Source organism: Tympanuchus pallidicinctus, unplaced genomic scaffold (genome assembly GCF_026119805.1).
Source record: "Tympanuchus pallidicinctus isolate F22 unplaced genomic scaffold, pur_lepc_1.0 scaffold7, whole genome shotgun sequence".
Classification (NCBI taxonomy): domain Eukaryota; kingdom Metazoa; phylum Chordata; class Aves; order Galliformes; family Phasianidae; genus Tympanuchus; species Tympanuchus pallidicinctus.
In genome coordinates, this window is record NW_026294791.1 from 23,551,581 (window position 1) to 23,566,602 (window position 15,022).

The following is a 15,022-nucleotide window of genomic DNA, read 5'->3' on the forward strand; positions in this document are numbered from 1 at the left end:
AGAGCTTTATGGAAAAGAGTTTCTATATCTGAGAATGAAGGAAGCACTGAGCACTACACAGGAGAGCAAGAAATGTAGGATATAGAATTGCCATTTCTAACACTTGCAGCAAGAAATGGCAAAGTCATTAGATATGTGATGTTAACAAACTCCAAATACAGTCTTATAAGCTACCTCCATATAATTTCCATTTTACTATTCTGAGATATCTGCAGAGAGCTGACTTTTTCCAGCAACGAAGCCAAAATTCTCTTTTTTCAGTCACAGAAAGCTTGCAAGTCTTCAATTTAAGGAATAAAACACATCATATGCTATTTTCCATAATGGCAACATGGAAATTTTAAGTAATCTCTACGAACAATTTTTAAGCTCTGCTGAAGATTCAATTTGATCTCACACCTGTCATGGAAACACTCAACCTGAGATCCACAATGGAAACTGTGTGTAAGGACTGAGAACAGTTATGTAAAACAAACAACCAAATACACCCTTAATGCTTCTCCTGAGCAAAAAAACCCCAAACTTACTTGAACATTACCACTTTGAAAACAAAATCATCTACAAAATAAAAGGGAAAGTATTGTGGTAGCACACATTGAAACAGAAATGAGACCACACACACTCTGCATAAAATGATCCCAACTCAGGACCAAATTGACCACTAACTGTTTATGGTTCTTACGCAAAAAATTGTAGCTGTTACAGTAAGTGGCTGAGATTTTCCTCTCTCTAGAACAGCCACGTTCAAGACCTTATGCTCTGATCATTATTTCTGTGGCAATTAAAGAAAAAAAAAAAAAAAGAAAGGCTATGCAGGTCATTCAAAAGGCAGTCAGACAGGACTACCACTCTTACAGGCTACAAAAGCTGCTTCCACAGCATTCTTAGTCCCCGCTGTTCCGCTCAGGACTCAAAAGGCTGCTGGGTCTGAATGCTGTGAGAAGCAGCATTCCCAGCCCGCTAGGCTGGTCAAAAACCTCTGCACCTTTAAAATCACTTACCATCTTGCCCACCTGGCTTGGTGTTGGCCCACGATTTGGCAACAGGAGCTGCTTCTGGAGGAGCAGGAACAGCAGGTTTTGGCTGCGTCTGCGGCACCTCTGGCTGTCTGGAGTTAGAGGGAAAGCACTCATGAATGCAAGACTGTCAGGATTACTACTGTAAACAAGTGAATGAGAGGAGATAACTATGCAGCTAAAGAGCCAATAACTCCTCTGCAAAAAAAAGCATTTTCTATACATAAAACGAGCTGTTACAGTAAAGTTAAAATTGGAATAAATTAAATTAGCTAATTCTTTCGAAAGATTTCTCAAAGAAGAGAGGAATGAATGAAAACGAAGGGGCAGAAAATGCAGTCAGTCGTGAATAGAATTATAACTTTCTAAGCAGCTTATCAGACCATCTGAAACCAATTTACAACCATGGAAGGGAATAATTCTGAGTAATGCTCCTGGGCTGGGTATAAAAAGCACTTTAAGAAAAGATCACCATGAATGGGGGGAAAGACAAGTACGTATGTCAGAAATTACTACGTACAGGAACTGATAAGGCCTGAGAAACCATGAAAAAATTTATGGGCACCAGGAATCAGAACGGGAAAATTTACCTTTATGAAGATCAAATGCAGTCTGAGACATTTAAAATAATTCTGTCTTTCTGTCCAATCTAAAAAGTGACTGCATTCTAAGGGAAGATATTTTTAATCTGGACATTTCTGAAACCTGCATATATAAATAACTGAAGACTCCAAAGCATCAGAGTCTGCAAGACCTCCAGCTCCCTAGCATCTTTTTTTTTTTTTTGTCCTCCAGAGGGGAAGTCTAACAGTCTGGAACCACTTTATTAACCCAGTGAAGAGAACCAGTGAAAAACAGGCTGGAATTTTTATTTATTTATTTTTAAGTTTGCACCACAGACCTTGAGGATTATTTTGCTTCCTATAAAGGATAACAGCAACTTGCCATCCACAAACAGCCTTCTCTGAAAACAACAGATTCTGTAGTTCTCTCTACAAACGTTACACACTTAGCCTCTTAAACAGCAGCTAAATTCCACTGCATAATGTTTCAAAAAACAAGTGTAAATGCTTCAAATAATCTGAGTAATCATGCAGTGGTCAGCCCAAAGCACTATACAGTGCCACTGCTAGCAGGAATATGTGCTAGATAAGGACAGAATGGCAGATGCCAACATCTGGAAGGACAAAACAACTTGGGTCATTCTATCATTAAAAAAAATAAATGTATTTCATTGTACTTGCAGAAGCATACACTGACTGACATAGACTCCTATATTGAACAGGCAAATGCAACTACTGTTACTTGCCTAACTGGCCATTCAGTGACAATTTGGAATAGCAATGAAGTACACACAGGAAGCAACTCCTGTGAACTCCAAAGCAGTGATACAATAGGAAAAAAAAAAAAAAAAAAAAAAAAAAAGATTTATACTTGAAGTAAGCATTTAAACATTTATAAAAACATTGAAAATTGGGGAATTATAGCAGTTGAAGATGAGGGACAGCTATTTAGTTAGAAACACAATCAACTACTGGAACATACTTCTAGCAGATGTAGCAGGCAATGGAAAGGTGCAGATGGAAGTGTGTTTTTATTAAAGAAGCCATTGAGCTCAACACCCAACTTAACTAGATCAAATGGAAATGACCTCTGGGGCACAGGAACTACCATACAAAACACTGGGCAGAATATTGTAGATTTGCAGTTTCACTAACCTAAGATAAAAGCTAAACATTAAAGTGAACCCTTGAAGTCTAAGTTTTTCACAGAGATGTTAAAATTGACATCTAGATGTAGAGAAGTATATGGGACGAAATAAAGTAACAGCACAAAGGGGAAGAAAATCTTCAGTCATCTCTTGCTTACACAGGAGTAGATGACAACACAGCAGCATCACCACAAGAAGCAGCAAAGCCCCATCAAGTCATGAAGGCATCAGCTGCAGCCTTTAACTAACCACAACCACAGTTAGCTGCATTTCTACCAAGCAAATGGATCGATATCGAGCAAAGAGACTGCTGATACTTCTTCTTGCATCTTTAAATTAGTGCCTCTATTTCAAATCTTTTCCAGAACAAATCGTACGTCAAAGAATAAACACTTAAAAGCCACTTCCACTTCTGTGGTGTGAAGCACATCCTATTTTAAGCTTTCATGACAATAAATTTTGCTTTAAAACTTTTTCTAATTGTATTATTGGAACACTTAAGTCTATTTTCTTCAGAGGTTGCTGTCAGATGTCCCTCACAAGTATGAAACAAACTCAGCTGATGACTTGTACTGAGAACAGGCAATTAAACTGCATGCAATATACAGCAGTGAGCCAGCACTATTCCCATGCCTGTTTTGTTTGTATCACATATCTGGGCAGCATGAAACAATATTGTGAAGTCTGTAGCAGAAAACTTCCGTGAGAAGCCTCTGGAATTTATGGCATACTAATCAAACCAATTGAAGTGCACGTAGTTTGAACAGATAGGAAAAGTAGAAGAGTCAAACTAATATATACAAAATTAAGAGTTTTTAAGCTTTTCCCAACATACATCTGGAAAACCACACTAAAATCAAACAGGTTTTTTGTATACACACAAATTGTCAGGTTAAAATTAAACTTAGCTGCCATGTTCTCAAGGATTTCTCTTAGCTTCGTAAGGATTTTAAAGTGATTACACCAATTTTTACAAGAACATACCACAGGATTTCATGTAAGAAGCCACCAAGACTTAAAGAAAAGGTAGCCATATCAGGTGCCCTCTTACATCAGATTTATAAACATACTGCCTTCAACCTAAGTGGCATTTTTGTTATTTTCTTTTTCTTGCTGTTCTTTCTCTCCCATTCCCCCAACAGCAAGATTATTCCTTACAAAAATTAATAATGTTAATTTTTGAGGTGCTATTTCCCCTCTAGTACCTCTCTTGAAGACTTCTAAGCCTAACCAGTTCCTTCCCACTTCCTATCCTCTGCAAGTTTTGGAAAACTTGAGAGAAATGTTACAGCCAAACAACCCTGATTTCATTGGTCACTTACTTCTCTTCTTCGTGCTGTTCTTGTTTTGAAGCCCATCCTGTGCCGTCCTTAGGCACAATGTTCACATTGGGATCGTTGCCTTTGTTTTCTGCTTTGAGACTAGGGAGGTTAGCTGGGGGAGGCATCCTCCTTGAAATAGCAACTTTTCCAAGACTCTGTAATCCATGGCGTGTGGCAACTGCATGCCAGAACAGAAAGTGCAAGTTAGCAGTGCTGATTAGCAGGCAGAGTTCCTGCAAAGCTGCACAAATCAGTGAAAATGCTTGTTAAAAAAAAAAAAAAGAAAATCTAAGAATATAAGAACTAGAATTTCCCTTTTCTTTTAATTAAACAATGAAAAAATTGAATTATAAAAACTTGATTCAGGAGAACTTGAGTGCTTTGAATACTGAGTCACTATGGTTAACTTATTCCAGAAGCAAAAAAGCAAGTCAGTTCACTCTGCCATTGTGCTCAATGTTCTCTCACAGAACGTTGGAGAAGACATTTTAGGTATGACATCGACGCCTTGCTACTTTCAGGACATGGTTGTCAACCATTATTTTCTTGCTCTTCTGAGAAGTTTATCATGCTTTAATGGGTCCAGCAATACCCACACAGGATCATCTCATTTTTTCTGCCAGTCCCAGTTGGCAGATGCTGCTCATACAAAAGCATTCCTACACAGTTTGTTTACTCCAGATCACAATTACGAAAGCAGTATGAAGCCAACACACAGCACTGGACATTCAACCACCAATTTATAAGTTCAGATGAACAAGATTCTCTGCTAAGTATGTTCTATAATCACAAGCATTTCATTTTCAACCTCTGAACATCACATTACAGTAAACTTAAGGAGCCAATGTATACACTAAAGATCTCAAAATATACTCAAATGACATAAGTGCTGTTTTCTTCAGAAATACACCAAAAAGCACAGCTGGGGGATGGTGCGTCATACACTGATAACAGATGGAAACTGCAGCCATAAAACTGTTATTTACTTGCATGCTACTGAACTGAAAATGCTGTTGTTCCCTGAACTTGAAGTTTACAGGTAACCAGCAAGTGGAATCAAAACTGTTTTTCCACAATCCTTCCAGTTAGCTGTTATATAAAGCAGCTTAAAAGCCTTGCTGTGGTTAACGATCGTACTGCCCTCCTAATTAGCTGTACAACAGTGAAGATGAAAAGAAACACATAAACGAAATCAGTTTAATTTACCTGTGGTTTTCTGAGTTTCCAGTGACTTTCCCTTGTAAGTATTAAAGAGACTGAGCGTTGCATACTTGGTTTTTCCATCCTTTGCTTTTGTACTCTGGCCTGACTTTTCCGACATGTCGATGGAAACTCATCGAGTCTGGTACCGCCCGCTCACTCCTCTAATCAGCCTGAAAACAACAACACCAGAAGAATAAATCAACTTGAATGTAAGCCAGGACTTAAAACAGTGGTCATAAAATGAAACTTTACAGCATATTTAATACTATTACGCATTACTTCATTTAAGCAAACTGCAGATGCATTAGAATATAGTAGACCGAGGAACAGCTTACATTATGAAACAATATGCCATCACAAAATCAGGAGGGTCAGCATTCGAACAGCATCAAACTCTGAAAATGTTAAGTATTGTCTATAATCTCAATTTATAACCAAAAAAAAACCAAACAACAACAACAACAAAAAAACAAGCAGAGTTTCCATCAGCAACCAGTTTCCCACTGGGGGAGCACGATGACCTCATCCCCTCCTGCAGCCAAGTGCTCAGATAGCACAAACTGCAACACATTATTTCTGGAATTTACTTTTTCCAATTAAAACCACCATAAACTCAGCAGCTAGAGAAGTGAAATACAACCAAATCTGAAGCTTATCAAAACTAGAAATATGATACGTTCAGACATATAGCAAGTAATTCTTTGAACTAAAAGCTATGCTATTCTTGCAACTGTGAATCACAGGGCTGCTAGAGAAGGCCTTCTCTCCTCCCTTCTTCCCCTACAGTAGCAGATCTTGAGAAGAACCACCCAGTAATTATCACTGATGTTTCTCTTGTTCTTAGAAGGAACTTGCCAGAGTTTCTGCTCACCATCAGCTAGGAACACAAATGAGCATTCGTAAATGGACTAGACAATAATATTCTGTTTAAATTTTAACACTACTGGAAAAATAAAAAACAAAAACAACACTACAGCCACTAGAATAACCATTTTTCACACACTCCCACTTCGATTCCAGAAGCTATAGGCGCTCAAATACTCTTGCATTTCACTCTAGGACCAGCCAGCAAGAAGCAAGACAGAGCTGTCCAATCTGCTCAAACTCCTCAGTGATCAACCAACTTCATGGTCAAACTCACAGTCTCAAAAGACCTTCAGGAGAAACTCAATTTGCACGTAAGGCACTCGCGTATTATGAAGAGACTGCACAGATAAATAGCTGAAATAGAATACTTAGTTGGTCATGATGACATAAACCAATGGCAAAAGATCAAGGAAGTCTCATATAGGATAACATTCCCACCCTGCCCTGCCTTCTACCTCCGTTTACAAGCCACCAACAAGAAGATGAAGAAATGGAGATGTGAACAGCCTTAGCGTGGTGTTCGGCTTCAGCAGGACTTGGGCCAAATGCTATTCCATTAGAGCACGTGCAGACTCCTACAAAGGGGACAGTCTTCAGCTTCATACTGGGCCACACGTGGTTATGGAAATGCATTTTGCACTCTCACAAGGAGGAAGCAACTCCCAGATTTGTTTTTTGCTAGACTGGTCAGCATCCTCCTACCATCCAGAAACTTGAAAAACAATAGAACTATTTAAAATTGCACGTTCCTCAGGGATCTGCTTTGCAGGAAGTAGATGAAGCACTGCAAACAGTCTTCTTTCAAACCAGGCCAGTTAATACATTCACACTTAAGTGAATTTAAATCTGATACTGGTTGACAGACAAGATATACTGGTAAAATTAGACTTTAGAGCAGGTATTTAAGTGAAGGGTGACAAACATTCCCTTTGAAAGGCCTCTGTCTCTTTACAAGCATATCTTCCATGTCATATACTGAATTAGCACCCTAGTGCCATCTAATTACAGTTATAAGTGTCTGGTTCCAAGCCATATAATAAAGCCAGATGAAATAAAATTCCAGCCCATGTCCCTGTCCAAGTTCTGTGCCTTTTCACTCCAGCTTCACTTGTACCTACTGCATTCTTATACAGGAAAATCACAATCATTCCCTCTTTAGTACCATCTATAAGACACTTGTACATACAATTATGCTTTTGGTTGGCAAGCACCAGACTCGCTAACTGATACTAAATTTTCCCTAGTATTGATATATTTTTTAATACCAGTAAGGTAGTGGTGAGTTTGAACTCTGTTAATCAAAGCTTTAAAAGCAAGAGCACGACAACAGCTGTACAGCTCTGAACAGCAGCAACATAAAAAAAAACACTTCCAAGAATGAAATCATTACCATGACAGCAAACAGAAGGACAGGCAGCAGTGCAAGCAAAACCAGCAGCTGGCAGGGCTTAGTGCACTATGAACAAACTTACGCAAATCAGTGACTGATTTTTAAGGACTACAGTTACTCCGTGGATAATTAAAGGAGGGCCAGTGCTCCCAAACTCTGGAGCAAAGATTACCCTTTGGACACTTAGTAACGTTACCAAATAACACAACTGACCTTTGCTGTAGCCTTAAGATCTGCATATTAAAATTATTACTGTAATTTCTGTATGAGTCTTTTTTCAGACTGCAATCCACTGACTTATTTAGATCCTGCAGTGACCTCAAGCACACGTACAGAAATCAGCACAGTAAGCAGCCATCATTACATTCAGAACTCCTGATTTCCTGAAACCCACTATTAAGGAACATTTTCTCCTGCCCTCTGAGATATTTACAGTCAGTAGAATAACAAATTGAATGCAGTATGTGTTCTCAGGGACTGTGACTGCAGAACCCTATTTCTAAAACATTAACAGAAAACAAACAGCAAAATTTCCCACTCCACACAGACCTTTTCCACCAAGCTCCTCATTCTCCTCATCACTTCAGATTCCCCCCAAATTAGTTGTTTGGAATAATGATGATTCACATCTCTGTACATTTGATAAAGTTTTTGATAAGGATAAACTGCATATCAGGAACAATCTTATTTCCACTTTGGGAAAGTGTTCTTCTGTGATTAAACAAGGAAGAGAAGATTTCTGAGGTCACTTTTCTAGGAGTGGAATGGTAAGGAGTTTAAAACATCTCGCATCATAACTCAGCAGCAGCTGTTGCCTGGTTTCCTTCTCTCTCTTCTACCACATCCACGTCAGTGTTTTATTGTTTTATTACACACATGCACAAAAAAAAAAAAAAAAAACCGTTTCACAAAATTCCATTTGAATACAGAAAAGCATTTTGCCTAAGTTGTGACATTTTGTTATCTCTGGAAAAAGGGAACAGAGCTATGTAAAGCTTCAAGTAAAAAGTTCCTGGCAAAATGTAGATCAACTCTTACTACTGCCGTGGGAAATAACTTCATTTTCTTTGTTATAGGCTCCAGAGGAACCTGTTTCTGTACATATCTGAGGCACAACGCACACCATTCCTCAGTTTTGAAAGATTACTATTCTCTCTATTTCCCAGGCATCCCATTCTAGCTGAGGTAAGCACAGGTGGCTGCATGAAAACATCTCAACTGTACTTTATACAATCCACTTGTAAACTTCTAAGCAAAGTCTTTTTTGTTTCTTGTTTGTTTTGGTTGTTGTTTCAACAAAAGCATAACATGGCAAAAGACCTCCTTAGCTTTATTTTTTTAAATTACACTTATCTTTTACACAGTCCAATCAGCTTAGGATATCCTCCTCAGTTCAGCCTTCATGCATTCAGTCACTTACAGCAGGCTATTCGTACCTAAACTTTACATAATTTAGAAGTTTCAAAAATGTTAACTACACAGCAGCATCATTCCCACATTCCCTGTTTAACTCAGAGTAGCTCATCCCATCGCTTCAACTCCAAAGATGTATTTTGGCTGAACTGGAGAGGATGAGCTGCAATGACATAAGATGAGGCACATAATTCAAGACAAACCTGCTGTGTATTTCCTAGGAACTGAAATTCTCAGTGCCTCAAATAACCATCTGTGAAGTGGGAAACTTTAAAAAGACAACAAAAAAACCAACGTGATATGAAAGTTTTTTCATAACCAGGACACATTAGCACCTCTCAAACCAGAAAACAAGAAACAAATCCACAAAGACATTTCATAACATCTTACCCTAATTTTAAGCACACTAAAAAGTAGTTAAAGAGCAAAAAGCCTCACGTACAAATTTGTCATCACATACAAATTTTGAATCTGTTTTTAACTCCACTTTCTTTTTCAGAATAGCTCTATTTTGGGCACACTAAAGAATGTGATTCTTCTAAGTTTTGAAACTAAAAAAAAAAAACAATGGAAAAAAAAACAACAGAGCTTTCTTGCCATATGCTGAATGGATATTGAGAAGCAGATTTCCCAAATTCAGTGTTACTAATTTTGAAAAAGCATTCCTGATATCTCAATAAGGTTTGCACTTGATACCCCAGATAACATGACATCAGAAACTTCAGCTAGAAAGAAAGGATTTCATTTCAAGGCAGTTGCCTCACAAGAGTAAAACCCAAGCATTATCCACAAGTAGACAGTAAGTTTTGAATATTTACAGGCTATCCTAAAAAACAGTCACCACCATCGTGTAGAGCAAAGTCAAATCAATTCAAAACAGGACAACAAAGCATGCTGGATTCCATGCAACCAGGAACCTAAGAAAGCTTTCCTTGTGCCTTATCCATAGCATATTATGTAAAAGGATCATATTATTTTACAAATGAACACTGTTGTGTAATTAGCGATGATATGGTTTTGCACAAAAAGAAGGTTGCACACAAATGATGAATGGTACTGCAACTAAACATACCGACTTCACCTCTCTGACATACAACACGTTAATGAACACCACACATTCTCTAGAAACCCCTTATTGCTGCCCTTATACTTACAACTTTCTAGTGCCCAAAGCATCATTCTGGGACTACAGTTTGCAGGAGCAATTTCTATTAAAAAAAAAAAACAACACAGCAATATAGTGGGATAAATGGCCAGAACAAAGAACTCCTTATAGCTTCAGCATCAGGCAGCTTGAAATGACAAGAAAATAAGCCACAAAACCTCCCTAATAACCTGAGTAGCAAAACGCTCTGTCAAATCAAAGCATCTAATAGAACAGTCTCTGAGGTCAGGATTTTTTTTTTTAAAAGGATATTTTGCAGCAGCAATCACTGTCAAGTAGATCATTGTTAAGCAGGCTGAAAATTACTGTAAGGATTTCAGGGACTTTCAAGCTTCTATTTAATGTGCTTCAGACAAACTACATAGATCTGTTATCTACTACTACAGCAGCTCTGCAGACCTTCAGAGAGTTCTAGGTAGATCTCATTACAACCCACTCTTGAACATCCAGATTAAATTTTATGTATTTTGAAAGCCAGGTGAATAATTCCATCCTCACTTCTCTTCCACACATCTAGATTTTGGGCTCCCTGGTTTTCAATCAAGCCTGAAGAGTGCACAACATAAGGGTCACAAGAGTTAGTGTCCAAGTACAAAAGAAAAGCCTTTAAATACCATCTCTTCTGCACCCACCATCCCTGAGGAAGAACTGCAGCACAGGTCAATCTCCTAAGCACTGGGCACGCTGGAGAGAAGTACTGCAAATGACCCTCAAATGGAAAAATCAAGGAGTTGTTCTCCTTAGAACCAAAGCATTCTGTAAGATGAAGTTGAAACCAAACAGGCTTTGCTTCAAATTACTTGCCTTCTAAGCCTATTAATGTTTTGGGGAGAAAAAAAAGACCAAAACAAGCTATGAGCTGGGTGGAAAACAGTCCATGACAGCAGACAGTCACTTGAGGACATCACCCCATCTTATGCATCTTATAAAAATGCAGTCTGCAGACGCCAGAAAGGAGCATCCACAAATATGCCTGCATCAGTTTTGAGGCAAAGATCTACATTTTAAAACAGAGCTACTACAACAAGCAACGAAAACCAAAATGAGCCACTTACAAAAACCGCATGCAATAACCAAGTGTTCTGCAAATCGTGTGTTAGTTCAAACTAGAGATCTGTAGAGCAAGTAAAACTTCTGCAGCCTTAAACTGCAGGGCAGCTTGTTGAACAGTCTTGTGAGAAACAGCGTCACCTTGAACATGGCCTTACAACAGCACAGCTTGCAACAAGCCACAAGTATGAAGGGAACTTTCATTAGGCTCTCTCAAATATAAGATGGCACTAGCAGAAGTGACTAACACTTTTTAAAATACACTGTCAGGACACATCCTGCAGCAGAGAAAGGCTAGAAGGGATTCAAACAAAATTATTTCTACTTCTTTTTTTCAGAGTATTCTCGAGAACAAAAGGAAAAATGAGTTAAGAGAGCTGGCTGGAGTCAAAAGACAAAGATAGAAATGATGGAAGCCATGCAAACTCCCAGTCTGTCTCTGTTCACAGATCTGAATAAATATTTAACAGTATGTGCATGAACAACTCACTTAATAAAACTGTCAGAGCCACATCAAATATTTCCATGTATCACCTGGCTATTTTGTTTAGCTAAGGTAATTAATAATACTTGTACTCTTCATGAACTCTTCTCCTTCTGAATTTTACCCAGGGCATGGAGAGTTCATGGTCTTGCCCCCTCATGGGCAGAATGGTGCCAGTACAGCTGCTTAAGATAGCTGGGAAAAGAAAGGAAAAGGGACAGTTTTCATTTTGTTTAGTTTAGGATAATTTTGTGCATGTTCAAAGTTCAAAGAATGAAGCTGTTCATTATTTTAACAAACACTATCTAAATATTACTTAAAGCAATACTATTACCTTTGGGTTTCAGTATTTTCAATAATTACATCGCTTTTTTTCTGTGTTAATATAAGATGCTGTTCATAAGCACAATACTTTCTAAAAGGAAGGAGATAATGTGAAGAGGTGCTAAAAAATGAATGCAACCATTCTCATGACCAAAATCCTGAAGTTAAGCATCTCACTAAAAATTTATTCAGATTTTACCTATTCTACATACAGAATCACAGAATGGCCAGAGTTGGAAGGGACCTCAAGGATCATGAAGCTCCAATCCCCCACCACACACAGGGCCACCAGCCTCCCCATTTCATACTAGACCAGGCTGCCCAGGGCCCCATCCAACCTGGTCTAGGACAGCACCTCCAGGAACTGGGCATCCCCAGCCTCTCTGGGCAGCTGTTCCAGCACCTCACCACTGCCATGGTAAAGAACTTCCTCCTGACATCCAATCTAAATCTCCCCTCCCTCAACTTAAAACCATTTCCCCTCGTCCTGCAGTTATCTGCCCTTTCAAAGAGTTGACTCCCCTTGTTTCTAGGCTCCCTTGAGGTACTGAAAGGCTGCAATGAGGTCACCCCACAGCCTTCTTTTCTCCAGGCTGAACAAGCCCAGCTCCCTCAGCCTGTCTTTGCAGGGGAGCTGCTCCAGTCCCCTGATCATCTTCATGGCCCTCCTCTGGACCCTCTCCAACAGCTCTCTGTCTTTCTTGTACTGGTGGCTCCAGATCTGGACACAGTACTCCAGAAGATTTAATACTAATATAAAATTAAATTTCTGCTTAAATTTCACATGAAAGCCATGATCTTCCAAATACCTTTAGGCATCTAATTTCTACTGACCATAATAGGAAGTGAGTTCTTACATGAACAGAATGAAGACTTCAGATCTCACCCTATGAATCAAACTAGCTCAGACTGTCCAGTAACTTCTTGTGTTTCCCTGTTCCCATTCCCGAAACATACCAGCAGCCAGCAACTTACACTTTGTAGCTCCTAAGGAAAAAGGAGGCTGTTGGGAGGTAGCATTGCCACTTGGCAGAGAACAAACACCACAAGGAAGAAGGCAGCAGCAAAATCCCCAAAGAATGGGACTCCTAAGAGAGCAATTGATGCTCCCAAGCAACAGGCAGAGAGGGGACCCTGGAGCACAAAGCCCTGCTCACCAGCAGCAGTATGGGTGGTTTAAAACCAGCAAGGAAACATCTTCTCAGAGTAACACTCCTCTGTCTCTCCACTGAAGTTCTCACTCTTTCTGGTCTATGTGCTGATCTATTTAAATTCTCTATATAGGAAAAAAAATAGATTTCTATTTTAAAGACACATGTACAATTTTTTTTTTTTTTTTTAAGTGAGTTCAAGTACCATATCAACAACATCACATAAATAAATAAATAAATGTCACATCCTCAACCCAAATAGAGGATAAACTTAGAACTCCAAAGCTCTCACTCTTGTCACGTCTAAAACTATTTCCAGAACTTCTAAACGCAGCAAAGGTAATTCTTACACTTACTTGAAATTAAATAATGACAAAGGCTACAAAATCAGGACCTACATTTTTTCCAAAAATTCTACTCTTAGACTTCCAATCACACCTTCCTGTTTCCCCACTCAAGCAATATCAGCAGCACAACTCAAGTAAAAATGAAAACGATTAATAAGTACTGCATTAATACCAGTTCTCCTACAAGCACCACTTTTCCAAATTACCAAAGTACATTTAAGCAGCTTCTCTTGCCAGAAGGTTATTTCAAGAGATTCCAGCGAAGACTGACAGCGCGTGCCACACGTAAGCCAGAACCAGCACAGCATGCAGCTCAGGCACTAACACCACTAAGCTATTCTTGCCTCTTTCTGATAAACCTCAAACATAAATTAGAATAATCTAAATGCTCTGCAGGATTACCAAATATATTCTAACGAAGAATGTACGTTTCTGTAAATCTAAGATCCAAAATCTCTTTCGTGTTCAACTTTAAGGCAAGCTACTGTGCTCCTAATTAGCCTGACTAACCTTCACAAATCTTTCTTTCTCTGCCACTAAGTGTTAGAGCACGTTTTTTGTGAGACATATTTCTGCTTCCACAGTTTCACGCAGTTTGCTAAGGAACTTTTTCAAACTGTAAATTTTTAATTGCAGCAGGGCTTCTGAAGTGCTGGAAGGGAGCCAGGACCAGGAAAAAAAAAAAAATGTAAGACCAGCTTCTATACAATTAAGGAGAACATCATAATGAGATGCATTCTCATTACTTCTGGGAACAGAACAATGCGAGCGCTTTCACCCAACTAGCTTTTCAACTCATAGATGCCAAATAAGATTTTTATTTTCAAGATTTTCAAGAGTTTATTAAAGAAATTTCCATTATTTAAGAAGAATGAGAATACTTCAAAGCCCTTGAACTGATTTGCTGACTATATGAGAAAAAGATAAGTGAACAAAATAAGACAAATTCTTGCAGAAACGATCCATATACCTGCTATTAAAGAACAGCACTCAAGTAGTAGTTAAGCAGGCAGCAAGTTTCACTCAATAAAGAGAATGAACACAACCTGTCTCACCTATCAGTTATTTTTAATTGAAAAACAAAGTTAAACTGTACACTAGGCTTCTCACAAACTAATCCAGGTCAGTTTATTCTGACCACAGCTGCTTTCTGTAAAGGCATCTGTTAATGTTTAAGATCACAACGGTCTGTTAAATTACAACAGCACTTAACATGCTGTCACAAGTACCACTTTGTTTCTTGCTCAACTACAGCACAGCATCCAGCAGAAGCCTGGGAAGGCAGAACTCCTGGCATGCCCATTGTCCTGAGGCATAGCAAAGGCAACATGGGGAGTCTCCTTCTCAGTGGCACCCCAAGCAGCACTGTTCTGCTTGCTGAGAACAGCATGTCTGATAACAGAGGAACAAAGGGGAAGCCCACGTCTGATCTGCTGGAGAAGCAATGCTGCTGATGATAGACAGCCATCCCTGTGATTATTCAAACGAGTGCTGAAAGCACTCAGATGCTCAGTCCCACTCTGCTTAAATTTCAATGTATGGAAAACCACAAAGGTTAAGCAAAACCGGTGATATTGGT

At 38.9% G+C, this 15,022-nt stretch overlaps 1 protein-coding gene across 15 annotated transcripts in view; it reads right to left on the minus strand.

The window, feature by feature from the left end:
* The window catches only part of PRRC2C (proline rich coiled-coil 2C), a 69,366-nt gene that overhangs the window by 47,690 nt on the left and 6,654 nt on the right, over positions 1–15,022 (minus strand). For 14 of the 15 annotated variants that reach the window (XM_052665808.1, XM_052665820.1, XM_052665823.1 and 11 more), the window contains exons 2-4: positions 5,256–5,422; positions 4,050–4,227; positions 1,002–1,108 (exon numbers count right to left, since the gene is read on the minus strand). In XM_052665808.1, the coding sequence (XP_052521768.1) occupies positions 1,002–1,108; positions 4,050–4,227; positions 5,256–5,370 (400 nt within the window). In that variant the 5' untranslated portion in view covers positions 5,371–5,422. The remainder of the gene's footprint in view (positions 1–1,001; positions 1,109–4,049; positions 4,228–5,255; positions 5,423–15,022) is intronic. The other variant, XM_052665810.1, reaches the window with a different exon arrangement.